The following is a 20,534-nucleotide window of genomic DNA, read 5'->3' as shown; positions in this document are numbered from 1 at the left end:
ATTGATAACTATTTTCATCTTCTCACCTTTTATATTTAATGATATGTATTAGTGGACTTTTAAGTTCTTTACAGTATCTGAGTATTTTTTTTTCTTGAATGTCATTTCAATGAATCTGAGTATTTTTCGATTTCCAGCATCTGAATTGATGTTTCCCTAAAACGTGGAATACAGCTTTAAAAAGTTTTAATGTCTAGGAAGCAGCCATGTGGAAATAGATTCATCTGGAATTGAATCATCATTTCTGAAGCAGAAGTCATCAAATTTGCCCATTGATGGGGCTCTTTAAAACAGGAAAAGGTTAAGGGTCACTGGGCAAAACTAAGACTGAAATCCAAGTTTGCTGATCCCTGTTCCTGGGGACTATTTATACATGGTCTTGGGTTTCTGGCCTTTTCAGAAAACAGACCATGAGACTGAAAAATGCTAAGGTTAGTGAGTTTAGGGCTCCCACATGTGGGTTGAACTCTCACTTGTTTCTTTGTTTTCTTTTTTTCTGAGGCAGGTCTCTCTCTGTCACCCAGCCTGGAGTCTAGTGGTGTGATCATGGCTCATTGCAGCCTCAACCACCTGGCCTCAAGCACTCCTCAATTCTCACACCTTAGACTTGCGAGCAGCTGGGACTACAAGCTCACACCACTACACCCAGTTAATTTTTGTTTGTTTGTTTTTGTTTTTTAGTAGCAACGGGGTCTTGCTTTGTTTGTTTTGTTGCCTAGGCTGGTCCTGAACTCCTGAGCTCAAGCCGTCATCCTGCCTTGGCCTCCAAAAAGTGCTCAGATTATAGCCGTGAGCCACCACACCTGGCCCCACATGTTTCTTTATGACATTTTGGTGCCTCATGGGCTCCTTTTGTTTTTCTAACTCCATACTTGAGCTTTAGTATATAATGAAGAATTCTGGAGTGAAGCTGAAACATATCTTGCACACTTCAGTCTGGAGTGGACATTGCCGAGAATACCATACTTGACTGGATCCTCCAGGCTCTGTTTCTCGAACTTCTTGGAAAGAGGTTGTTACAGTTGCAATGAAGATGGCAACTTGGCAGTAAATCATTCCCTTTTATTACACTTGGGAGAAAAATAATGCACTTATACATTAATTCATCAAACAGATGAATTCTTATTGTGTGACAAGATATAAGGAGATAGTAACGTTTATCTCTGTTCCTCATCAGGGAACTCCCTTTTTCTTCCCTTTGGTGATGGTGGGCTGTGGTTCTTTTATTGATTGGGCCTGTGGCCCCCTCAGGGAACCCTGTTTCAGTGGCTAGATATGGTTATGGATAAAGCAGACCTTCTTTGCTGTCAGATATGTGAGGCCTGTGCTTGAGACAGTTTTAGATTTGCTCACTCTTTAGCTACTGTCACCATTGACTTAATACTGAAGATATTAGAACTTCTTTTTTTTTTTTTTTCTTCTCAGGAAGCTCTAATTGACTTTTACCCTCTGTTTGAATAAAGCTTTTTCTTTATTTTGCTGTATCTCCCTGATTGCATTTAATTATAAGAAGTTTGTTGGTCACTATTGTTAAAATACAGTTTACTGAAACTGGCTGCCGAAAATATCTACAGTTGTGTTATATGTGGTATCATATTTCTTTTTTTTTCTTTTTTTTTTTTTTTGAGATGGAGTCTTGCTCTGTCGCCCAGGCTGGAGTGCAGTGGCGCAATCTCAGCTCACTGCAACCTCTGCCTCCCAGGTTCAAGCGATTCTCCTGCCCCAGCCTCCTGAGTAGCTGGGACTGCAGGCGTGCGCCACCATGCCTGGCTAATTTTTTTTTTTTTTTTTTTGAGAAGGAGACTTGCCCTGTTGCCCAGGCTAGAATGCAGTGGCACGATCTCAGCTGACTGCAACCTCCGCCTGCCGGGTTCAAGTGATTCTCCTGCCTCAGCCTCCTGAGTAGCTGGGATTACAGGCACCCACCACTGTGCCCGGCCCTGGCTAATTTTTGTATTTTTAGTAGAGACGGAGTTTCACCATCTTGGCCAGGCTGGTGTCGAACTCCTGACCCAATGATCCGCCTGCCTCGGCCTCCCAAAGTGCTGGGATTATAGGCATGAGCCACCGCGCCTGGTCTCATAATTCTTTAGTAGTCTTATTTTACAGCTATGGCTTCATTCCATAGATGTTTATTGACAGAGTATGGCAGAGAAAGTGTAAAATTCACCTGAAATAGCATCAAGATTGTTGTAATTAAAGAAATTATTTGTCTCACCAAGTGTACTTGATTGTTATATTGGTCATTTTATCTTTAGGATACTGCTTTTCTATTTTCCCTCAATTGTGTTTATATACCAAGTGGATTCATTCCCTTCATTTAAAGTAGGTAGCTCTTGCTCCCCCATGGTGAACTGCTCAAATTTATGCAATGAATATGATAATTAGTTTTCAAACTATAAAACAGTGGCAATTTTGGCAAATAATTTAGAAGGATTGGGAAGACAGAAGAGATTATAATCTATTTTTTAATATGCTATTTTTCTGACCCCCAAATTGCTTTTTCCCATGTATAAAGTGCCTAGGTTTATTGGAAAATTTAAAATACAAGGAACCCTGAAGCCAAGTACTGTAGGATGGTAATGTGTCTTTGAATTATGTTTAGATCCTGAGTAACTACAGTCAGTTTTAAGTAGTGACCTCTACTTAGGAAGGTTCTCATTTTGATTCTGTATTTTTATTCCAGTATTTTATGCTTAGGAAAACTGATTAGTAGATAATGATTTTTAAAAAAATAAGGACAAGACCCATATATTTGTCAGTGATTTTTTACTTGTGAATATTTATGTCTAATTTGCAAAATATATTTCTGATGTTAGCGCTATCAATTTTGTGGAAACTCTAATCAAGACAAAGGTAATGATGAATATAGACTACAGTACATAGGGCTGGGCATGGTGGCTCATGCCTATAATCCCAACACTTTGGGAGGCCAACATGGGAGAATTGCTTAAGCTAGGAGTTTGAGACCAGCCTGAGCAACATAGGGAGACCCTATCTCTATAAAAAATTTAAAAATTACTCAAGTGTAGTGGCACACACCTGTAGTCCTAGCTACTCTGGAGGCCGCGGTGGGAGGATCACTTGAGCTCTGGAGGTTGAGGTTGCAGTTAGCCATGGTCACACCACCATACTCCAGCCTGGGTGACAGAGTGAGACCCTGTCTCAAAAACAAACAAACAACAACAACAACTGTATGTATGTATGTATATTACATAGGTCAATGGCTACAAATTATGCTTCTTTAAAAAAATGATAGACTGATTTATGAACTTCAGAGTCAAGTTTAAAAGCAATACAATTTTAAAAAGATCTTTCAAAAATGAAAAAACATACTGTGTTCCCCATGCCACTCAAGATTTTTCTAAATCTTAACATTTGGTTTTCATAAGCACCTGTAGTTTGAACCTTATTAATGGAAAGTTGGTGTTGGAATGATAGTAGGTACTAAAGACAGGGATTTTATAGTGTTTTCTTTCTTTTTTTTTCTTTTTGAGAAGGAATCTTGCTCTGTTGCCCAGGCTGGAGTGCAGTGGTGCCATCTCAGCTCATTGCAAGCTCCGCCTCCCGGGTTCACGCCATTCTCCTGCCTCAGCCTCCCGAGTAGCTGGGACTACAGGTGCCCGCCACCTCGCCTGGCTAATTTTTGTGTGTGTGTATGTTTTTAGTAAAGACAGGGTTTCATTGTGTTAGTCAGGATGGTCTCGATCTCCTGACCTCATGATCCGCCTGCCTTGGCCTCCCAAAGTGCTGGGATTACAGGCGTGAGCCACTGCGCCTGGCAGTGTTTTCTTATCTTGTAGTAAAATTAATATATGTTCATTGTTTTTAAAAAGTTGGGGCCAGGTGTGGTGGCTCATGCCTGTAATCCCAGCACTTTGGGAGGCTGGGGCAGGCAGATCACGAGGTCATGAGATCTAGACCATCCTGGCCGATGTGGTGAAACCCTGTCTTTACTAAAAATACAAAAATTAGCAGGGCGTGGTGACATGCACCTGTAGTCCCAGCTACTTGGGAGGCGGAGGCAGGAGAATTGCTTGGACCTGGGAGGTGGAGGTTGCAGTGAGCCGAGATCATGCCACTGTACTCCAGCCTGGCAACATAGCAAGACTCCATCTCAAAAAGAAAAGAAAAAAAAAATTGGACAATATGGAAACATGGAAGTTAAAATTTTAATTCTGATACACATCTTTCCAGGCTGTTTTTAATGTTTGTGCTAACATATTTATATAACATATTATAAATGATTTTTTGTAGACTGATTTTGACTTTGTAAGGTATATCTTAGATAGGATATTAGACATTTTGTTCCAAAATTTTCACTAATATAAACAATCCCTTGATCATATTTCTATTCCTGTTCTTTACATACTAATTCCATTGTTTTGTTTATGAAGTAGGAGTGCTGGGTATGGGAAATGCACATTTTTTAAAAGTTTGATTCACACATTCTTCATATGCTTTTTCTTTTTTTTTTTGAGACAAGATCTGGCTCTGTTGCCCAGGCTGGAGTACAGTGCCATGATCTCAGCTCACTGCAACCTCTGCCTCCTGGGCTCAAGCCATTCTCCTATCTTAGCCTCCCAAGTAGCTGGGACTACAGGCACATGCCACCACACCTGGTTAATTTTTGTGTTTTCTGTAGAGATGGGGTTTCACCATATTGCCCAGGCTGGTCTCGAACTCCTGAGCTCAAGCTGTCCATCCACCTCGACCTCCCAAAGTGCTAGGATTAAGGCATGAGCCACCGGGTTCAGTCACACATATTCATATTTCTAATAAAAAATATATGAGAGTACTTTTCCCCTATTTTTTGTTAATGCTATTATTTAGGAATTTGATTTCATGATGTGGAGTTACAGATGATTTAAAATGTGGGTAATTTATTATTATTTTATAGTATGCTAGAATGATTCTTTATGTAGCTAAAGGGAAGTGCATTGATTTTTATTTAATTTCAGAATGATGTTCTGCCCCTTTCAAACTCAGTGCCTGAAGATGTGGGAAAAGCTGACCAATTAAAAGATGAAGGTGAATATTTCATACAAAAATGACTTACTTAGTAAAGCTTTCTGAACCTGTGGAGGAAATTACTGTCAATTGATATAGTTCTGATTTACACCACCAAGACTAGATTGTCATGAGTGCACATGGCATTTACAAAACAGAAGTGAATGTGATGGGTGAGAAGCCTGCAAGTACAGAATGGCTTGTGGGCAATACAGTTATAGCTTGCTTCAAGAGAAACAGATCTGTTGTGAGTAAAAGTTGCAGAACAAATAACTTAAGGGCGAATTGCTTCTGACTGTTTTTGCTACTTTTACTGTAGGATCTCAAATTCTTCTTTATACTTAAAAAGAGGAAAATAGTTTTCAGCATTATTTTAACTTTCGTATCTTTAGTGTTTTTGAGTTCTTTGAAATTTGTTAAGGTAGGCACGTGGTACTTGTTTATTAGCTAGCACTTTTGATTACTACATGATTAAATTTTATACTAGTTGGCTATTGAAGCATTTTTGGTTTTGATAAATAAGTCACTGTTGAGGATTTGTGTTCAATTTTTCCATTATGTCAACTATGTTAAGCTATAGACGAGAGTCGTGTCAGGCCTGCAAGGTTTGTATTACAAAGCTGTAGGGTACAGTCTTTATCTTTAGCAGTGAGTGAGAGCCAATAAATTCTCTGTTCTGTATATAGACAGGGAGTTATTAGGGAATATGCTATGTTCAGAAACATTTTCTAGCCTTTTCTTTATTTCATAGCTTGAAGCAGGCAGTTGAGTTAAAAAAATATATATCGTGGCCGGACATGGTGGCTCACAGTAATCCCAGCACTTTGGGAGGCTGAGGCACGTGGATCATGAGGTCAGGAGATCAAGACCATCTGGCCAACATGGTGAAACCCCGTCTCTACTAAAAATACAAAAATTAGCTGGGCGTGGTGGCGTGTGCCTGTAATCCCAGCTACTCGGGAGGATGAAGCGGGAGAATTGCTTGAACCCGGCAGGCGGAGGTTGTAGTGAGCTGAGATCATGCCACTGCACTCCAGCCTGGCAACAGAGAGACTCCATCTCAAAAAAAAAAAGTGTATATATATTTATATATATTTACACACACACACACACACACACACACACACACACACAATCACCTGGTATCTAAAAAGGTGGATATGAAACAATTATACTGTTCCTATTCCTTGGGCATGGTCATTTCTCTAGGTCTGTAAATATATACCTGTATCACTGTGGTTTTTGTTTTTGTTTTTTTTTTTTGAGATGGAGTCTCTCTCTGCCACCTAGGCTGGAGTGCAGTGGTAGGATCTTGGCTCACTGCAACCTCTGCCTCCTGGGTTCATGCAATTCTCCTGCCTCAGCCTCCCAAGTAGCTGGTATTACAGGCATGTGCCACCACCCTTGGTGAATTTTTTTGTATTTTTAGTAGAGATGGTGTTTCACTATGTTGGCCAGGCTGGTCTTGAACTCCTGACCTGATGTGATCCACCCGCCTTGGCCTCCCAAAGTGCTGGGATTACAGGCTTGAGTCACCATGCCTGGCCTATAACACTGTTTTTAATGGCTGTGTAGTGTTACATGACACTGAGCATGTCTTACTTACCTAGACAGATAATTTTGTAATCCTAAATAACACTGTCTTTGATATTTTTGTCAGTATTTCTTTTTGCTACTTAGTTTTTTTTTTTTTTTTTTTGAGATGGAGTTTTGCTCTGTTGCTCAGGCTGGAGTGCAGTGGCGCGATCTTGGCTCTCTGCAACCTCTGCCTCCCAGGTTCCAGTGATTCTCCTACCTCAGCCTCCCGAGTAGCTGGGACTACAGGCATGTGGCACCACGCCCAGCTAATTTTTGTATTTTTCGTAAATACAAAAATTTCACTGTGTTGAAATTTGAGTTTCACTATGTTGGCCAGGCTGGTCTCAAACTCCTGACCTCAGGTGATCCACCCACCTCGGCCTTCCAAAGTGACGGGATTACCGATGTGAGCCACTGCGCCCAACCCTGAATTTTTATATGTTAAGTATTTTATATGTTAAATATTTATATGTTAAATATTTTATATGTTAAATGTGTTAGGCCTTTTATCATTAACTTATAGTATACATGTGCATAATATTTGTGGTATGTATATATACATTACGGTATCTACACCTTTGAGGTGACACAGGAAAAGACATACAATACAGCTTTAATAATGTAATCATAAAATGCCATCAAGACAAACAGCTCAACAGCAACATCAAAGTCTCAATAACCCAGAAAATTAAAACATTTGACATGGAAATCAAACTGTCTTTGCTAATGCAAACTTTTTGTTTCTTCATAAAAAACGATGTTTTCCTCTCAGTTTCCTTAGAGGCTTTCTATTGATTTCTGTTTTGGGGAAGATCCAAATTAATTTTTTTAACTCTAAAAGATATTTGTTGCGATATAATTCATATATCATACAGTTTATTTCTTTAAAGGGTACAATGCGTTAGTTTCTAGTATATTCTTGGAGTTGTGCAGCCATTACCATAATCAATTATAGAAATTTTTTTTTTTCTTGAGACGGAGTCTCCCTCTTTCCACCAGGGTAGATGGAGTGCAGTGGTCTGACCACAGACCACTGCAGCCTCAACCTCCTGGGCTCAAGCAATCCTCCCACTTAAGCCTCCCCAGTAGCTGGGACTACAGGCACACACCACCACCCTGGCTAGTTTTTTTTTTTTTTTTTTTGTAGAGATGGGGTTTCACCATGTTGCCCACGCTAGTTTCTAATTCCTGGGCTCAAGCCATACGCCCGCCCTGCCCTTCCAAAGTGCTGCGATTACAAGGATGAGCCATCATACCCAGCCTACAGAACATTTTTATAACCCCCCAAACAAAAACCATGTGCTTATTAGTAGTCACTCTTTATATTCATTTTTGACTCCTAATTGACTGTAACTTGAATATTCTGTTTGTGTTCCTTGCAAATTTATGCCCCACTCTTCCTGTTAAGCAGCTAATGATCTATTAAGAACAAGGCTAATGTGAGAGTTTCTGGTTTAAGAAAACTGGAAAGAATCACAGATGCCTTTGAGATGTAAATCCTTCCTCCTAATCTCCATTGTTTCTAATATTTTCTTTTTCTTTCTTTCTTTCTTTTTTTTTTTTTGAGACGGAGTTTCACTCTGTCGCCTAGGCTGGAATGCAGTGGCGCGATCTCTGCTCACTGCAAGCTCCGCCTCCCGGGTTCACGCCATTCTCCTGCCTCAGTCTCCCGAGTAGCTGGGACTACAGGCGCCCGCCACGTCGCCCGGCTAGTTTTTTGTATTTTTTTTAGTAGAGACGGGGTTTCACCGTGTTAGCCAGGATGGTCTCGATCTCCTGACCTCGTGATCCGCCCGTCTCAGCCTCCCAAAGTGCTGGGATTACAGGCTTGAGCCACCGCGCCCGGCCTCTTTTTCTTTTTTTTAAGACAGGGTTTCACTCTGTCACCTAGACTGGAATGCAGTGGCACAATCACGGCTCACTGCAGCTTCAGCCTCCTAAGTTCATGTGATATTCCTGCCTCAGCCTCCAAGTAGCTAGGACTACAGGCATGCACCACTGCGCCTGGCTAATTTTTTTTAATTATTCTTTTTGTTAAGATGGGGGTCCCACTATATTGCCCAGGCTGGTCTCGAATTCCTGGCATCAAGTGATCCTCCCACCTTCACTTCCCAAAGTGTTGGGATTACAGGCATGAGCCACCACGCCCAGACGTATTTTGAACATTGATTCTTTTAAGTGCAGTGGACACTACTTTTTCATTTAATGGTATACAAAAAATAGCCATGGGAAATCTCTTATTTTGCGGAACAGTTATTAACTTAGCTAAATTACTGCCAGATGTATCTGCAGATGCCCTTCCTGAAAATCAGTACTTTGCAGGCTAGCCATGGTATCTGAAATTCTCTTTCTAGAAATTAATCTCCTCAAATCCCCTTTTAAAAATAATCTAACTCTGGAGGGGATAGCACATAAAAATATTATCTGCTACTATCATGATAGCGTGATTAGTTTTATCAGCTTATCCTCAGCAGGGTTCTGAGAACTTGATTATCAGCAGATGTGTGTTTTAACAGGGAAAGAGTGGAAGACCAGGTCCAGATTGAGATGGTGATTAGGGAGGGTGTTGCATCTGGAACGGGCTGGGGCAGCTCTAAAAGGGAGGAGAGAGATGAAGATAAGGAAGGTGAGAAGAGATTCATTTTTGCCATGAGATAGTCATAATTGTTGCATTTACTCTTTTAAGTCTGGATTTTTAAGGTATATAAACATTAATTTTTTAAGACTTTGCATTGTTAAAATGATTCAAACACACTGAAAGCTAAATAATATCAACTCTGTAGTACAATATAAAACTTACCTCCAGTGTGAATGAAAAATCATGAGGCAGACTTTCATATAATTATAGTTTCCATGATTAAAATGTATCTATCAGAGTTTATGTTTTTAATGTATATTATACTTACTGTACATACTGGTTACTTTATTTTAGGCAATAACCACATGAAAGAAGAAAATTATGCTGCTGCAGTGGATTGTTACACACAGGCAATAGAATTGGATTCCAATAATGCGGTTTACTATTGCAACAGGTAAACTAGCACTATTGTGGCAGGTTTACAATTCTTAAACATTTACATTAATAGCTTTGAAGGACAATGCAAATCTTATTTATTTAGAAAATTTTGGAAGTTCAGCAAAATATAAAGAAGGAAGAAAAATTAAACTTATAAACTTACCATTCAGAGGCAACCACTGTTATTAATCTGTTAGCATATTTTGTCTTACATAAATTTATTCATTTTTATTTTTAATTTTTATTTTTTTTTGGGACGTGGTCTCACTCAGTCACCCAGGCTGGAGTGCAATGGCATGATCTCGGCTCACTGCAACCTGTCTCCTGAGTTCAAGTGATTCTCCCACCTCAGTCTCTGCTGGGACACCAGGTGGACAGGTGCACACCACCATTTTTTTTTTTTTTTTTTTTTTTTGGTAGAGATGGGGTTTCACTGTTCATGTTGGCCAGGCTGGTCCTGAACTCCTGACTTCAAGTGATCCACCTGCCTTGGCCTCCGAAAGTGCTGGAATTACAGGCATGAGCCACCACACTCGGCCAGTTTATTCATTTTTAGATTCACCTTTGTTCACTGGGCTTATCAAAAATATGTCCTTATTTTATTGCAGTCTTTCATAAGCATTATTTAAATGGTTACAAATTAGTCTCTATTACTACTGCTTATTATTTTTTATATTTCCAGCACCTATTGTTGTGGCTAGCAAAGAAGTACTCAGCAAGGGTTATTTCTGAATAAGGAGATAGACATACCTTAGTTTACTTACCTATTGACCTACTGGTGGACATTGAAGTTGCTTCCATTTTTTTTCAATATTAACATATAAAGCTGCAATGAATATCTGTTGTTTCTAAAATATTTTTCATGCTTTAGATTTTCTGGACTTTGGATTTATCCCTGGAAATGCACTTAGTAGGTCTAGAAGTGCAAATTATTTTTAAAATTGTTGATGCAAATTACAAAATTGTCCCACCTTCTTTGAAAATATTTTGAAAAGTCTCCCTAGGAATGTATCTGTTTTGGCTACGCCCTTGATCAGCACTAAGTATGCAAATGATTAATTATTGCTAATTTAATCTTGTTTTCATATTAATTGTTCTAATTTATATTTAAGTACTGGTGAGGTTGGATCTTTTTCAAAGGTTGGCCATTTTTGTTTGTTTTTTCCTAAATTTTCTATTTATATCTTCTATAGACTGAATGTTTCTATCCCCTCAAAATTCATATGCTAATGTGAATTTTAAGCCCAATCTCCAATGTCATGGTATTTGGAGGTGGGACCTTTGGAAGGTGATTTAGGTCATGAAAGGAGGATTAATACCTTTATGAAAGAGACTCTGGAGAGCTCCCCTGTCCCTCTCGCCATGTGAGGACACAGCAGGAGGAGTACCCATACCAGTTCTTAGCTTGTTTGACCCCAGACTTCTTTGTTCCTCTTTCTTGGCTCTGTCCTTTTTAACATGGGTCTGACCCCTATAGGCTGCATTTCCCAGGCTCCTTTACTATCTGGCTTTTGTATGGGTTCAGCCATAGAGGTACTGGGCAGGAGACTGGAGGGCAGAAAGAAGAGAGAAGTCTAGGTATTTCTTTCTGCTTTTTTGTTTTATTTTATTTTTTAACATCATGGTGTATATTCAGCAGGGGCTACTTCTCATCCTTGTCTTCCTACTTCTATGCGACACACATACTGCGCTCCTGGTCTTTGCCAGGTGACCTTTGGTATTGGACTTTGTACTTCGTCCTTCAGTCTTAGGGATGGTAATGGCTTCCTGTTGCGAATTTGTGGATTGCTGTACAACCCTGTTTGGCCTCTCAGCTCTTCTACCACCTTATGTAATAAGTTCCCTGAATTAAATTACTCTGTTTTAAATATTGAAGTTCCAGTAGAACTTTCTACAGTGATTGAAATGTTCTGTATCTGTACTGTCCAGGTCAGTTGCCACTAGCCACAGTGGCTGTTGAGCACTTGAAATGTGGCTAGAGAGCAATTGAAGAACTAAATTTTTAAGTTTAAATCAATTTAAAATTAATTTAGGCCGGGCATGGTGGCCTATGCCTGTAGTTCCAGCACTTTGGGAGGCCGAGGCGGGCAGATCACAAGGTCAGGAGATCGAGACCATCCTGGCTAACACGGTGAAACCCCGTCTTTACTAAAAAAAAAATACGAAAAAATTAGCCAGGTGTAGTGGCCGGCGCCTGTAGTCCCAGCTGCTTGGGAGGCTGAGGCAGGAGAATGGCGTGAACCCAGGAGGCGGAGCTTGCAGTAAGCCAAGATCACGTCACTGGACTCCAGCCTGGGTGACAGAGCAAGACTCCGTCTCAAAAAAAAAAAAAACAAACAAAAATTATATAGCCACCTATGGCTTACGGCTACTATATCAGACAGCAGAGCCCTATATTAAAGATATAGAACAAAAATCCGTGTGTCTTATTTGCTTTTTAATGTTTTTCATATGTAAAAGTTTTAACAATTTATATAGTCCAATTTTTCTTTTCCTTTGAATCTTATTCCAGTGCTTTTAGACTTAAAGCTCTCCCCATTTACAGACTTGACAAATAACTTCTATTTTCTTATTTTTCATTTCATTTAAATTTTATCATCTCAAGTCTGTTTTGGTTACTGGCATTACTATTTTAACCCATTTGAAACTTGTTATGACGGCCTTATCACCTTTTATTTTATAGTAGGTTCTTAGGTTTGAAAGAGATCTTTAAGTTAACTCAGTCCAATGTTTCATAAACTCATTATTATCATATTTAGGGTAGTCACACCCTTCTGAGACAGCACTCTCTTCCCCTGCCTTTTGTGGTTATATTTGTTAGAAAGGTCTTCCTTATATTGACACTGAATTTGTTTTCCTGTAGCTCCTGTAGCTTCTGTCAGTTGGTTTTACTTAAGGTTAGTTCCAGAATAATTACGATTTTTTTTTTTTTGAGACGGAGTCTTGCTCTAACGCCCAGGCTGGAGTGCAGTGGCAGGATCTTGGCTCACTGCAACCTCCGCCTCCCACGTTCAAGTGATTCTCCGGTCTCAGCTTCCCGGGTAGCTGGGACTACAGACATGCGCCACCAGGCCCAGCTAATTTTTAATAGAGACAGGGTTTCACCATGTTGGGCAGGCTGGTGTTGAACTCCTGACCTCAAGTGATCTACCTGCCTCAGCCTCCCGAAGTGCTCGGATTACAAGTCTGAGCAACCACGCCTAGCCATAATTCTTCTTTTCCTTTTCTTTTTCTTTTTTTTTTTTTTTTTTTTTTTGAGACGGAGTCTCCCTCTGTCGCCCAGGCTGGAGTGCAGTGGCGCGATCTCGGCTCACTGCAAGCTCCGCCTCCCAGGTTCACGCCATTCTCCTGCCTCAGCCTCCCGAGTAACTGGGACTACAGGCGCCCGCCACCACGCCCGGCTAGTTTTTTGTATTTTTGTGGTAGAGACAGGGTTTCACCATGTTAGCCAGGATGGTCTCAATCTCCTGACCTCGTGATCTGCCCGCCTTGGCCTCCCAAAGTGCTGGGATTTCAGGCGTGAGCCACCGCCCCCCATCGCCGATTCTTCTTTTTCATGATAGTACCTTACATTTTAAAATTTACTACCGTGTTCACTTTTGTTTTCTCCACATTCAATGTTTGAAGTTTCTTCTGTTATATTTCAGGTAGTACAGCTTTTAAGTCCTGTACCTTCTCTTGAAACTTGTTCCAGTTTACCTGTGTGTGTTAGATATAGTTCCCAGAAGATAACACAGTATACCTGGCATTAGCCTAACTAGACCAACAGTCTTGTAAGGCTCTAATTTAACCCACTTTCTAGATAACATGGCTGTATATCAGCTTATTCTAGCATTATTTGTTAAGTTCATATTTTGCTTTTGGTATATTACGGCCGTCTTTTTTCATAGATTCTATCGTATAACTCAATCGTATATATATTTGACAGGTTTTTACCAAATACCTGCTATGCACTAATACTGCCACTGGAGAAACAATTGCTTGCTTATACTTAAATGCAGGCTCTTACGTTTTGCCCCTATCAAATTCTATCTTGTTATAAGCTCCTATTCATTTGTCTTTTAAAGCTTTTTTGATAAGTAATCTGTAAAGTAATTAATGAATTTGCTCTTACTTCTGTTTTCATGTCATCCACAAACTTGAGAAGAGTACCATATCTTGAGAGTACCATATCAATAACAAGTTGACTGGGTGCAGTGGCTCATGCCTGTAATCCAAGCACTTTGGAAGGCTGAGGCGGACGGATCACTTGAGGTCTGGAGTTCCTGGCCATTGTGGTGAAATCCTGTCTCTACTAAAAAGTAAACAAAAACCAAACAAACAAGTCAACTAGTGGAACTATAATAGAGAAGTGGTTAAGAGCAGGGATTCTGAACCCAGACTCTTTTAAAAAAATATATATATATTTTTCAGTAGCTTTGGGGGTATATGTGGTTTTTGGTTATATGGTTGAATTGTATAGTGGTGAAGTCTGAGATTTTAGTGAAACCATCACCTGAGTAGTGTACATTGTACCCAACATGTAGTTTTTTTATCTCATCTCCCTCCTATCCTTCCACTTCTGAGTCTTCAGAGTACATTATACCACTCTGTATGCCTTTGTGTACCAATAGCTTAGCTCCTACTTATAAGTGAGAACACACAGCATTTGGTTTTCCATTCCTGAGTTACTTCACTTACAGTTATGATCTCCAGCTCCATCCAAGTTGCTGCAAAAGATATCATCTTGTTCTTTTTCTGTGGCTGAGTAGTATTCCATAGTATATACATATATACCACATTTTCTTCTTCCACTCATTGGCCAATGAGCCCTTAGTTGGTTCTACATCTTTGCAATTATGAATTGTCCTGCAATAAACATATGCGTGCAGGTGTCTTTTGGATGTAATGACTTTTTTTCCTTTGAGTGGGTACCCAGTAATGGGATTCCTGGATCGAATGGTAGATCTACTTTTAATTCTTTAAGAAATCTCCACACTGTTTTCCATATAGGTTGTACTAATTTACATTTCCACTAGCAGTGTATAAGTATTCCCTCTTCACCACATCCATGCCAACATCTGTTGTTTTTTGACTTTCTAATAATGGCTATTCTTGCAAGAGTAAGGTGGTATCTCATTGTGGTTTCAATTTGCATTTCCCTGATAATTAGTGATTGAGCATTTTTTCATACGTTTGGCCATTTGTTTAACTTTGAGAAATGTCTATTCATGTTATTTGCCCACTTTTTGATGGGTTAATTTGTTTGTTTGTTTGTTTGTTTTCTGATTTGTTTGAGTTTTTGTAGATTCTACTTATTAGTTCTTTGTTGGATGCACAGTTTGCAAATATTTTCTCCCATTCTGTGGGCTGTCTGTTTACTCTGATGATTATTTCTTTTGCTGTACAGAAGCCTTTCAGTTTAATTAGGTCTCACTTATTTATTTTTGATGGGTCCAGACTCTTTGGATTGTAATTTCTGGCTCTGTCACTTACTACCTGTGTGACCTTGAGCAAAGTTCCTAGTGCATCTATGCCTTGGTTTCCCTATCTGTAAAATGTGGGTAATAATAGTATTTACCTCATAAGGTTGTTATGGAGATCAAGCAGTATAGTACATTTGATGCATTTCAAGTCAACTTGCAGCCATCAATATACATCCTCCTTAAGTACTTAGCATGCATATCATTTTTTGGGGGTAAAGTTTACATACAAAAAATGCATAAATCTTAACTGTACTTTCACGGAGTTTTGACAAATACATACACCCGTGTAACCTAAAATTCTATCAAGATATTGAAAATTACCATCACTAGCAAGGCATGGTGGTGGGTGCCTGTAATCCCAGCTACCATCAGATGTCCAGGAAGTTCCTTAAACCCCTTCATAGTCTGTTGCCTACAATACTCACCAGAGGTAACCACTGTTTTGATAGATTAGATTCATTTCCTCTAGAGTTTCATATGAAAGAAGTCATACATATTTTTTGTGCAAAACTTTATTTGCTCAGCATAATGGTTTTGAGATTCAACCATGTCGTGGCATGTATTAGTTCATTCTTTTTTATTGATCAATAATATTCTATGGTTTGAATATATCAGTTTGCTTAGCTGTTTTCCTATCTATGGCCACCTGGGCTGCTTCTAGTTAAAACAATTTTTTAAAAATGTTGTCCAGATTTTATAGTTATTATTTGTGGGAGGTCGTATCCTTAAGAAGTTTAGTTGGCCTCACTAGAGAACTTCATTTTCTTCTTCACACACATAAAAATTCCTTTATTAATCATCAGTGTAGCTCTCTAAAATAGAAAATCCAAATAATTTGTAGAGAATGAATCCTCTTAGCTGTGGTTTGATGGTTAAGTTTTATTATGTATAATCAGATTAATTTATATAATGTTTTAATGTTTTAGCATATGCAGTCTTGAAATAAATACTTAAGAGTGTCATGAAATGTTGTAACCAGATATAAATATGATCACAAAATTTCTTATTTGTAGAGCACAATAAGCCATATACTTTTAGGTGTAAATATGGAAAATGTGAGCCTACAAAGTTTATTTTTGATGAGAACAGTCTTATATCCACCAGTGCTGTATTAGAAGAAATTCTTGGCAATACCTGTGCTTGCTTTTTATTTAATTTTTGTAAAACTGAAATCAATAATTATGCTTCTCCTTTGAACTTAAATCATATCTTTTTCCCTGAAAAGTGCAGTAAAAAAGCATGCTATTTAATATTAAATAATCAGAAAAGTTTCTATATTTAATACAAGTACTAAACAAAGCTTTAGGATCACTTTGGTTTTATTGAGACTCTAGTAACTATAAATATCTCAATAGCCTGTAATCTTGCCAACTATCTCTGCCATTTTTCTTTGCCAACTGGCTGCAAATTGGAAGCTCAGAATAGCCAATCTAAATCTTCATTTTAAATTCATTTTCACAATTTTATTACCAATCAAAATATTTTTTACATACTCAACTCCCTAGGATGAACTAATGTTTACTTTTTATAGAACTGACTTTTTAATTTGTTAGAAAATGATCATCGGGCACATTTCTTAAGCATGACTCTTTCTTTTCTAGTACTTGTCTTCTATTTTGGCCTTTTAGGATCCTATGATGCTTTAGGCTCCACTGTGATAAAAGGAAAATCTGAATCCTTCCTTGTAAACATATCATGTAGTTTTGCTTTTTGAATATACTTCTAGCACTTGACACAATGTGTAACATTTATGTAGGTTTGTCATATGTTTTATCATATGCTTATATTTTCTGCCTTATATACATATTTGTTTTATTTCTTCAGGTGAAGGGCAGAGATTGGCACTTGTATCTATTTGTATCCCCTATAGCACCTTATACTGTGCTTTGTAGGAGTTCAGCCAATTTTTGTACTATGAAGTGTATAAAAGATACTGAAGCAAGCAGCCATTCACATTAACCCTTGTATACATAAAACAACAAATGATTGAGTATAGGTCTAAAACACCACCAAACTCTCCATAATATGAAATGAACAACAGTTTTGGATGTCTTCTGTCTCTACACAAACACGATGTTCTCATTTCTTTTGTACTTCAGTGCTGAGTTCTTTACCCATAGTAAGCTCATGCTTCAGGGGTGGATAGATGGTTGAATGGCTTAAGGCAATAAAAGACAGGAGAGAGAGAGAGAGCATGATGGAGGGAATTTGGAAGGCCTCTCAGGTGATGGAGAACTGGAGTCAGATTTGAAGGACTGATAGAACTTGGATAGGCAGAGGAGAGGGGAAGGCATTTCAGATTGGAGAGCTTAGTATAAAAGGCACAATCAAGAAGCATCAGGCCATTGTAATAAGAAATGCTAGTGACAGCACGTAGCCATGTGAACCCTGAGAAAGATGGGAACAGAAGCCTCATTATTTCGCATTTTGTTTCCTCCTCCTCTGTGAGCAGCATGTGGTCAGTCAATTCACTGGGATTTGAGCTTGTCGTTGAATCTCAGTTCTGCACTTACTAGCTACATGACCTTGGGCAGTCACTGTATCTTTTTAAGCCTCAGTTTCCTCACTTGTGAAATAAGGATATTATCCACTTCAAAGGGTAGTTGTGAGGAGTGATAATATGTACAAAGTTCCCAGCATAGTCCTAGATTTGCAACATTTGTTTCTTTCAAAAACAAGATAAGGCTTCTTTAGTTGTAGGAATAGATTTTTTGCCATGATTTATTTATGCATGATGTGAGAAATGTGAAGTAGCTTGATTTTTTTCTGCCTTTCTATAAAAATAGAACATAAATCATATTCATGCTTTTGTTTCTAATAAGGCAAAGAAAGCAAGGGTGCCTGAAAACATGTGACTCTGACTGTACTGTTCCACTGAAATTTCATTAGTTATGCCCTGATAACCAGACAACAGAGGCAGAGAGCACAGACCACATTGTTATTCAGTTCAGACATTGGCATGTTTCACTTCATCTTCCAGAAGATTCAAATATAGCCTGTCTTCTCTTTCCTTTCCTGGCCTCTGAGGCTCAGACGCCTCTCCTGTTCCTTTTGTGAGCTGCACAAATCTGCTTTCACCCTAACTTGCAGTTTGTGATCCAAAGCTGTTAAGATTGAAACACAGTCCCCCTCCTTCCTCACACCCACTCTTCTCTCTGAGTCTGATCCTCCCTGCTTATTTCTTATCTTATTGTCAGAATCTGAAGCCAGATTTCAGGGTGTCTTTCTGTTTCCATTTTCCATACACCTCCCAAATGGCTAATTTATTTCCTGCTCCCTTAGTCCAGGTTCTTAACTTTGGTTGAACTAGTGCAATAGGGACATGAAAATAGCATTCCATTTTTACTTGCATTCCCCACTCCTGTCTTCTGCCAAAAGGTTTTTTTCTAAGATGTGAAATTGATCATCTAATGCTTGCTTTCTGTTCAGTAGTTCCAAAATACCTACAGCATCCAATTTAAGCTCCTCAACGTGACGCATAAGATCTTTTCTAATCTAGGCTCTTTCTTTTCTCTTAACTTTATTATCTTCACTTTTCCTCCTACCCTTTTCCTCTTCTCTCTACTACCTGTGCACATGTAATACGAAACTTACTGATTTCTTAAAAATACCATGTTGGGACATCTCTCCGTGCTTTGTATGTGCTTCCCCCTGTGCCTAGAATATTTCCTACCTTATCTAATTGGTCAACTGCTAGTCATCCTTCAAAACCCATTAGGCTTTGGGAGGCCGAGGTGGGTGAATCACCTGAGGTCAGGAGTTCGAGGCCAGCCTGGCCAGCATGGTGAAACCCCCGTCTCCACTAAAAATACAAAAAATTAGCTGGGTGTGGTGGTGCCTGTCTGTAATCCCAGCTACTCTAGAGGCTGAGGTAGGAGAATTGCTTGAATCTGGGAGGTGGAGGTTGCAGTGAGCCGGTGGCGCCACTGCACTCCTGCCTGAGCCACAAGAGCGAAACTCCATCTCAGAAAACAAAAGACAAAAAAACTCTGTTAGGTGTTGCTTCTTTTGGGAAGACTTTCTTAATATCTTTTCTTTTTTTTCCCTCTGTCACCCAGGCTGGAGTGCAGTGGCATGATCTCAACTCACTGCACCCTCTGCCTCCCAGGTTCAAGCAGTTTTCCTGCCTCAGCCTCCTGAGTAGCTGGGACTACAGGCGCCCACCACTACGCTCGACTAATTTTTTTGTATTTTTAGTAGAGACGAGGTTTCACTATGTTGGCCAGGCTGGTCTCAGACTCCTGACCTCAGGTGATCCACCCGCCTTGGTCTCCCAAAGTGCTGGGATTACAGGTGGGAGCCACTGCATCCAGGCTTCTTAGTATCTTTTCCTCCCAACCTCCTGACCATGCCCCTATGCCCTTCCGCTCCACGTCCAGTGGAGTGGTGCTGTCCAATATGGTAGCTCCCAACCACATGTGGTGATTTCAATATAAATTAATTAAAATGTAATACAATTAAAAATTGTATTAGCAGTTCCTCAGTTGCATTAGCATATTTCAAATGCTCATTACTCACATGTGGCTAGGTGCTACTGTATTGGATAGTACAGAAACAGAACTTTTCTATTGCAGAAAGTTCTGTTAGACAGCTTGGCATAGGGTTAGCCACACCTTTCTCTGTGTTGCCTCTTCCTTTTATACTTCCAGTTTTGCATTTATTATAGTATTTGTTTATTTGCATATCTGTTTCCCTATTAGACTAGGAAAGGTTGAAGGGCAGGGAGATATTCTCTTCATCTCTGTATAGTGGTTTTGAGTTCAGTGTCTAGCATATTATAGGTATTCCACAAACATCAGCTGAGTTGGTTCAGTGAATTTTAGAAGGGAAAGTTGTCTCTACCTGATGACTTCTAATGATGAAACAGTGATATGGCAGTGTGTATGTGTGTCTATTTTCTCAAAAAAACAAATTTAAACCTATTAGTTATTGAGAGAGAATAGTATGATGAACATATCTCTCTATATGTATGTTCATCATAGAATCAATGGTAGTTAACAATTTGCCATGTTTACTTCCTCACTCTTTCCCTCCCTCCCTCCCTTCTTTCCTTCCTTCCTTACCTTTCTCCTTCCTTCCTTTCCTTCCTTCCTTCCTTCCTTCCCTCCCTCTCTCCTTCCTTTCTTCCTTCCTTCCTTCCCTCCCTCTCTCCTTCCTTCCTTCCTTCCTTCCTTCCTTCCTTCCTTCCCTTCCTTCCTTCCCTCCCTCCCTCCTTCCTTCCTTCCTTCCTTCCTTCCCTTCCTTCCTTGCCTCCCTCCTTCCTTCCCTTTCTTTTTCTCCTTTCTTCCTTCCCTTCCTCCCTCCTTCCCTCCTTCCTTCCTTCCTTCCTTCCTTCCTTCCTTCCTTCCTTCCCTTCCTTCCTTCCCTCCCTCCCTCCTTCCTTCCTTCCTTCCTTCCTTCCCTTCCTTCCTTGCCTCCCTCCTTCCTTCCCTTTCTTTTTCTCCTTTCTTCCTTCCCTTCCTCCC

At 39.5% G+C, this 20,534-nt stretch overlaps 1 protein-coding gene across 1 annotated transcript in view; it reads left to right on the top strand.

Moving 5' to 3' along the window:
• The window catches only part of SGTB (small glutamine rich tetratricopeptide repeat containing beta), a 60,882-nt gene that overhangs the window by 10,946 nt on the left and 29,402 nt on the right, over positions 1–20,534 (top strand). The window contains exons 4-5 of the mRNA XM_025388638.1: positions 4,962–5,031; positions 9,521–9,620. Coding sequence (XP_025244423.1) covers positions 4,962–5,031; positions 9,521–9,620 — 170 coding nt within the window. The remainder of the gene's footprint in view (positions 1–4,961; positions 5,032–9,520; positions 9,621–20,534) is intronic.

The sequence above is a fragment of the Theropithecus gelada genome, chromosome 6 (assembly GCF_003255815.1).
Source record: "Theropithecus gelada isolate Dixy chromosome 6, Tgel_1.0, whole genome shotgun sequence".
NCBI classification, from domain to species: Eukaryota; Metazoa; Chordata; class Mammalia; order Primates; family Cercopithecidae; genus Theropithecus; species Theropithecus gelada.
Note: the sequence above shows the minus strand (reverse complement) of the source record. Positions and strands in the feature narration are given on the sequence as shown.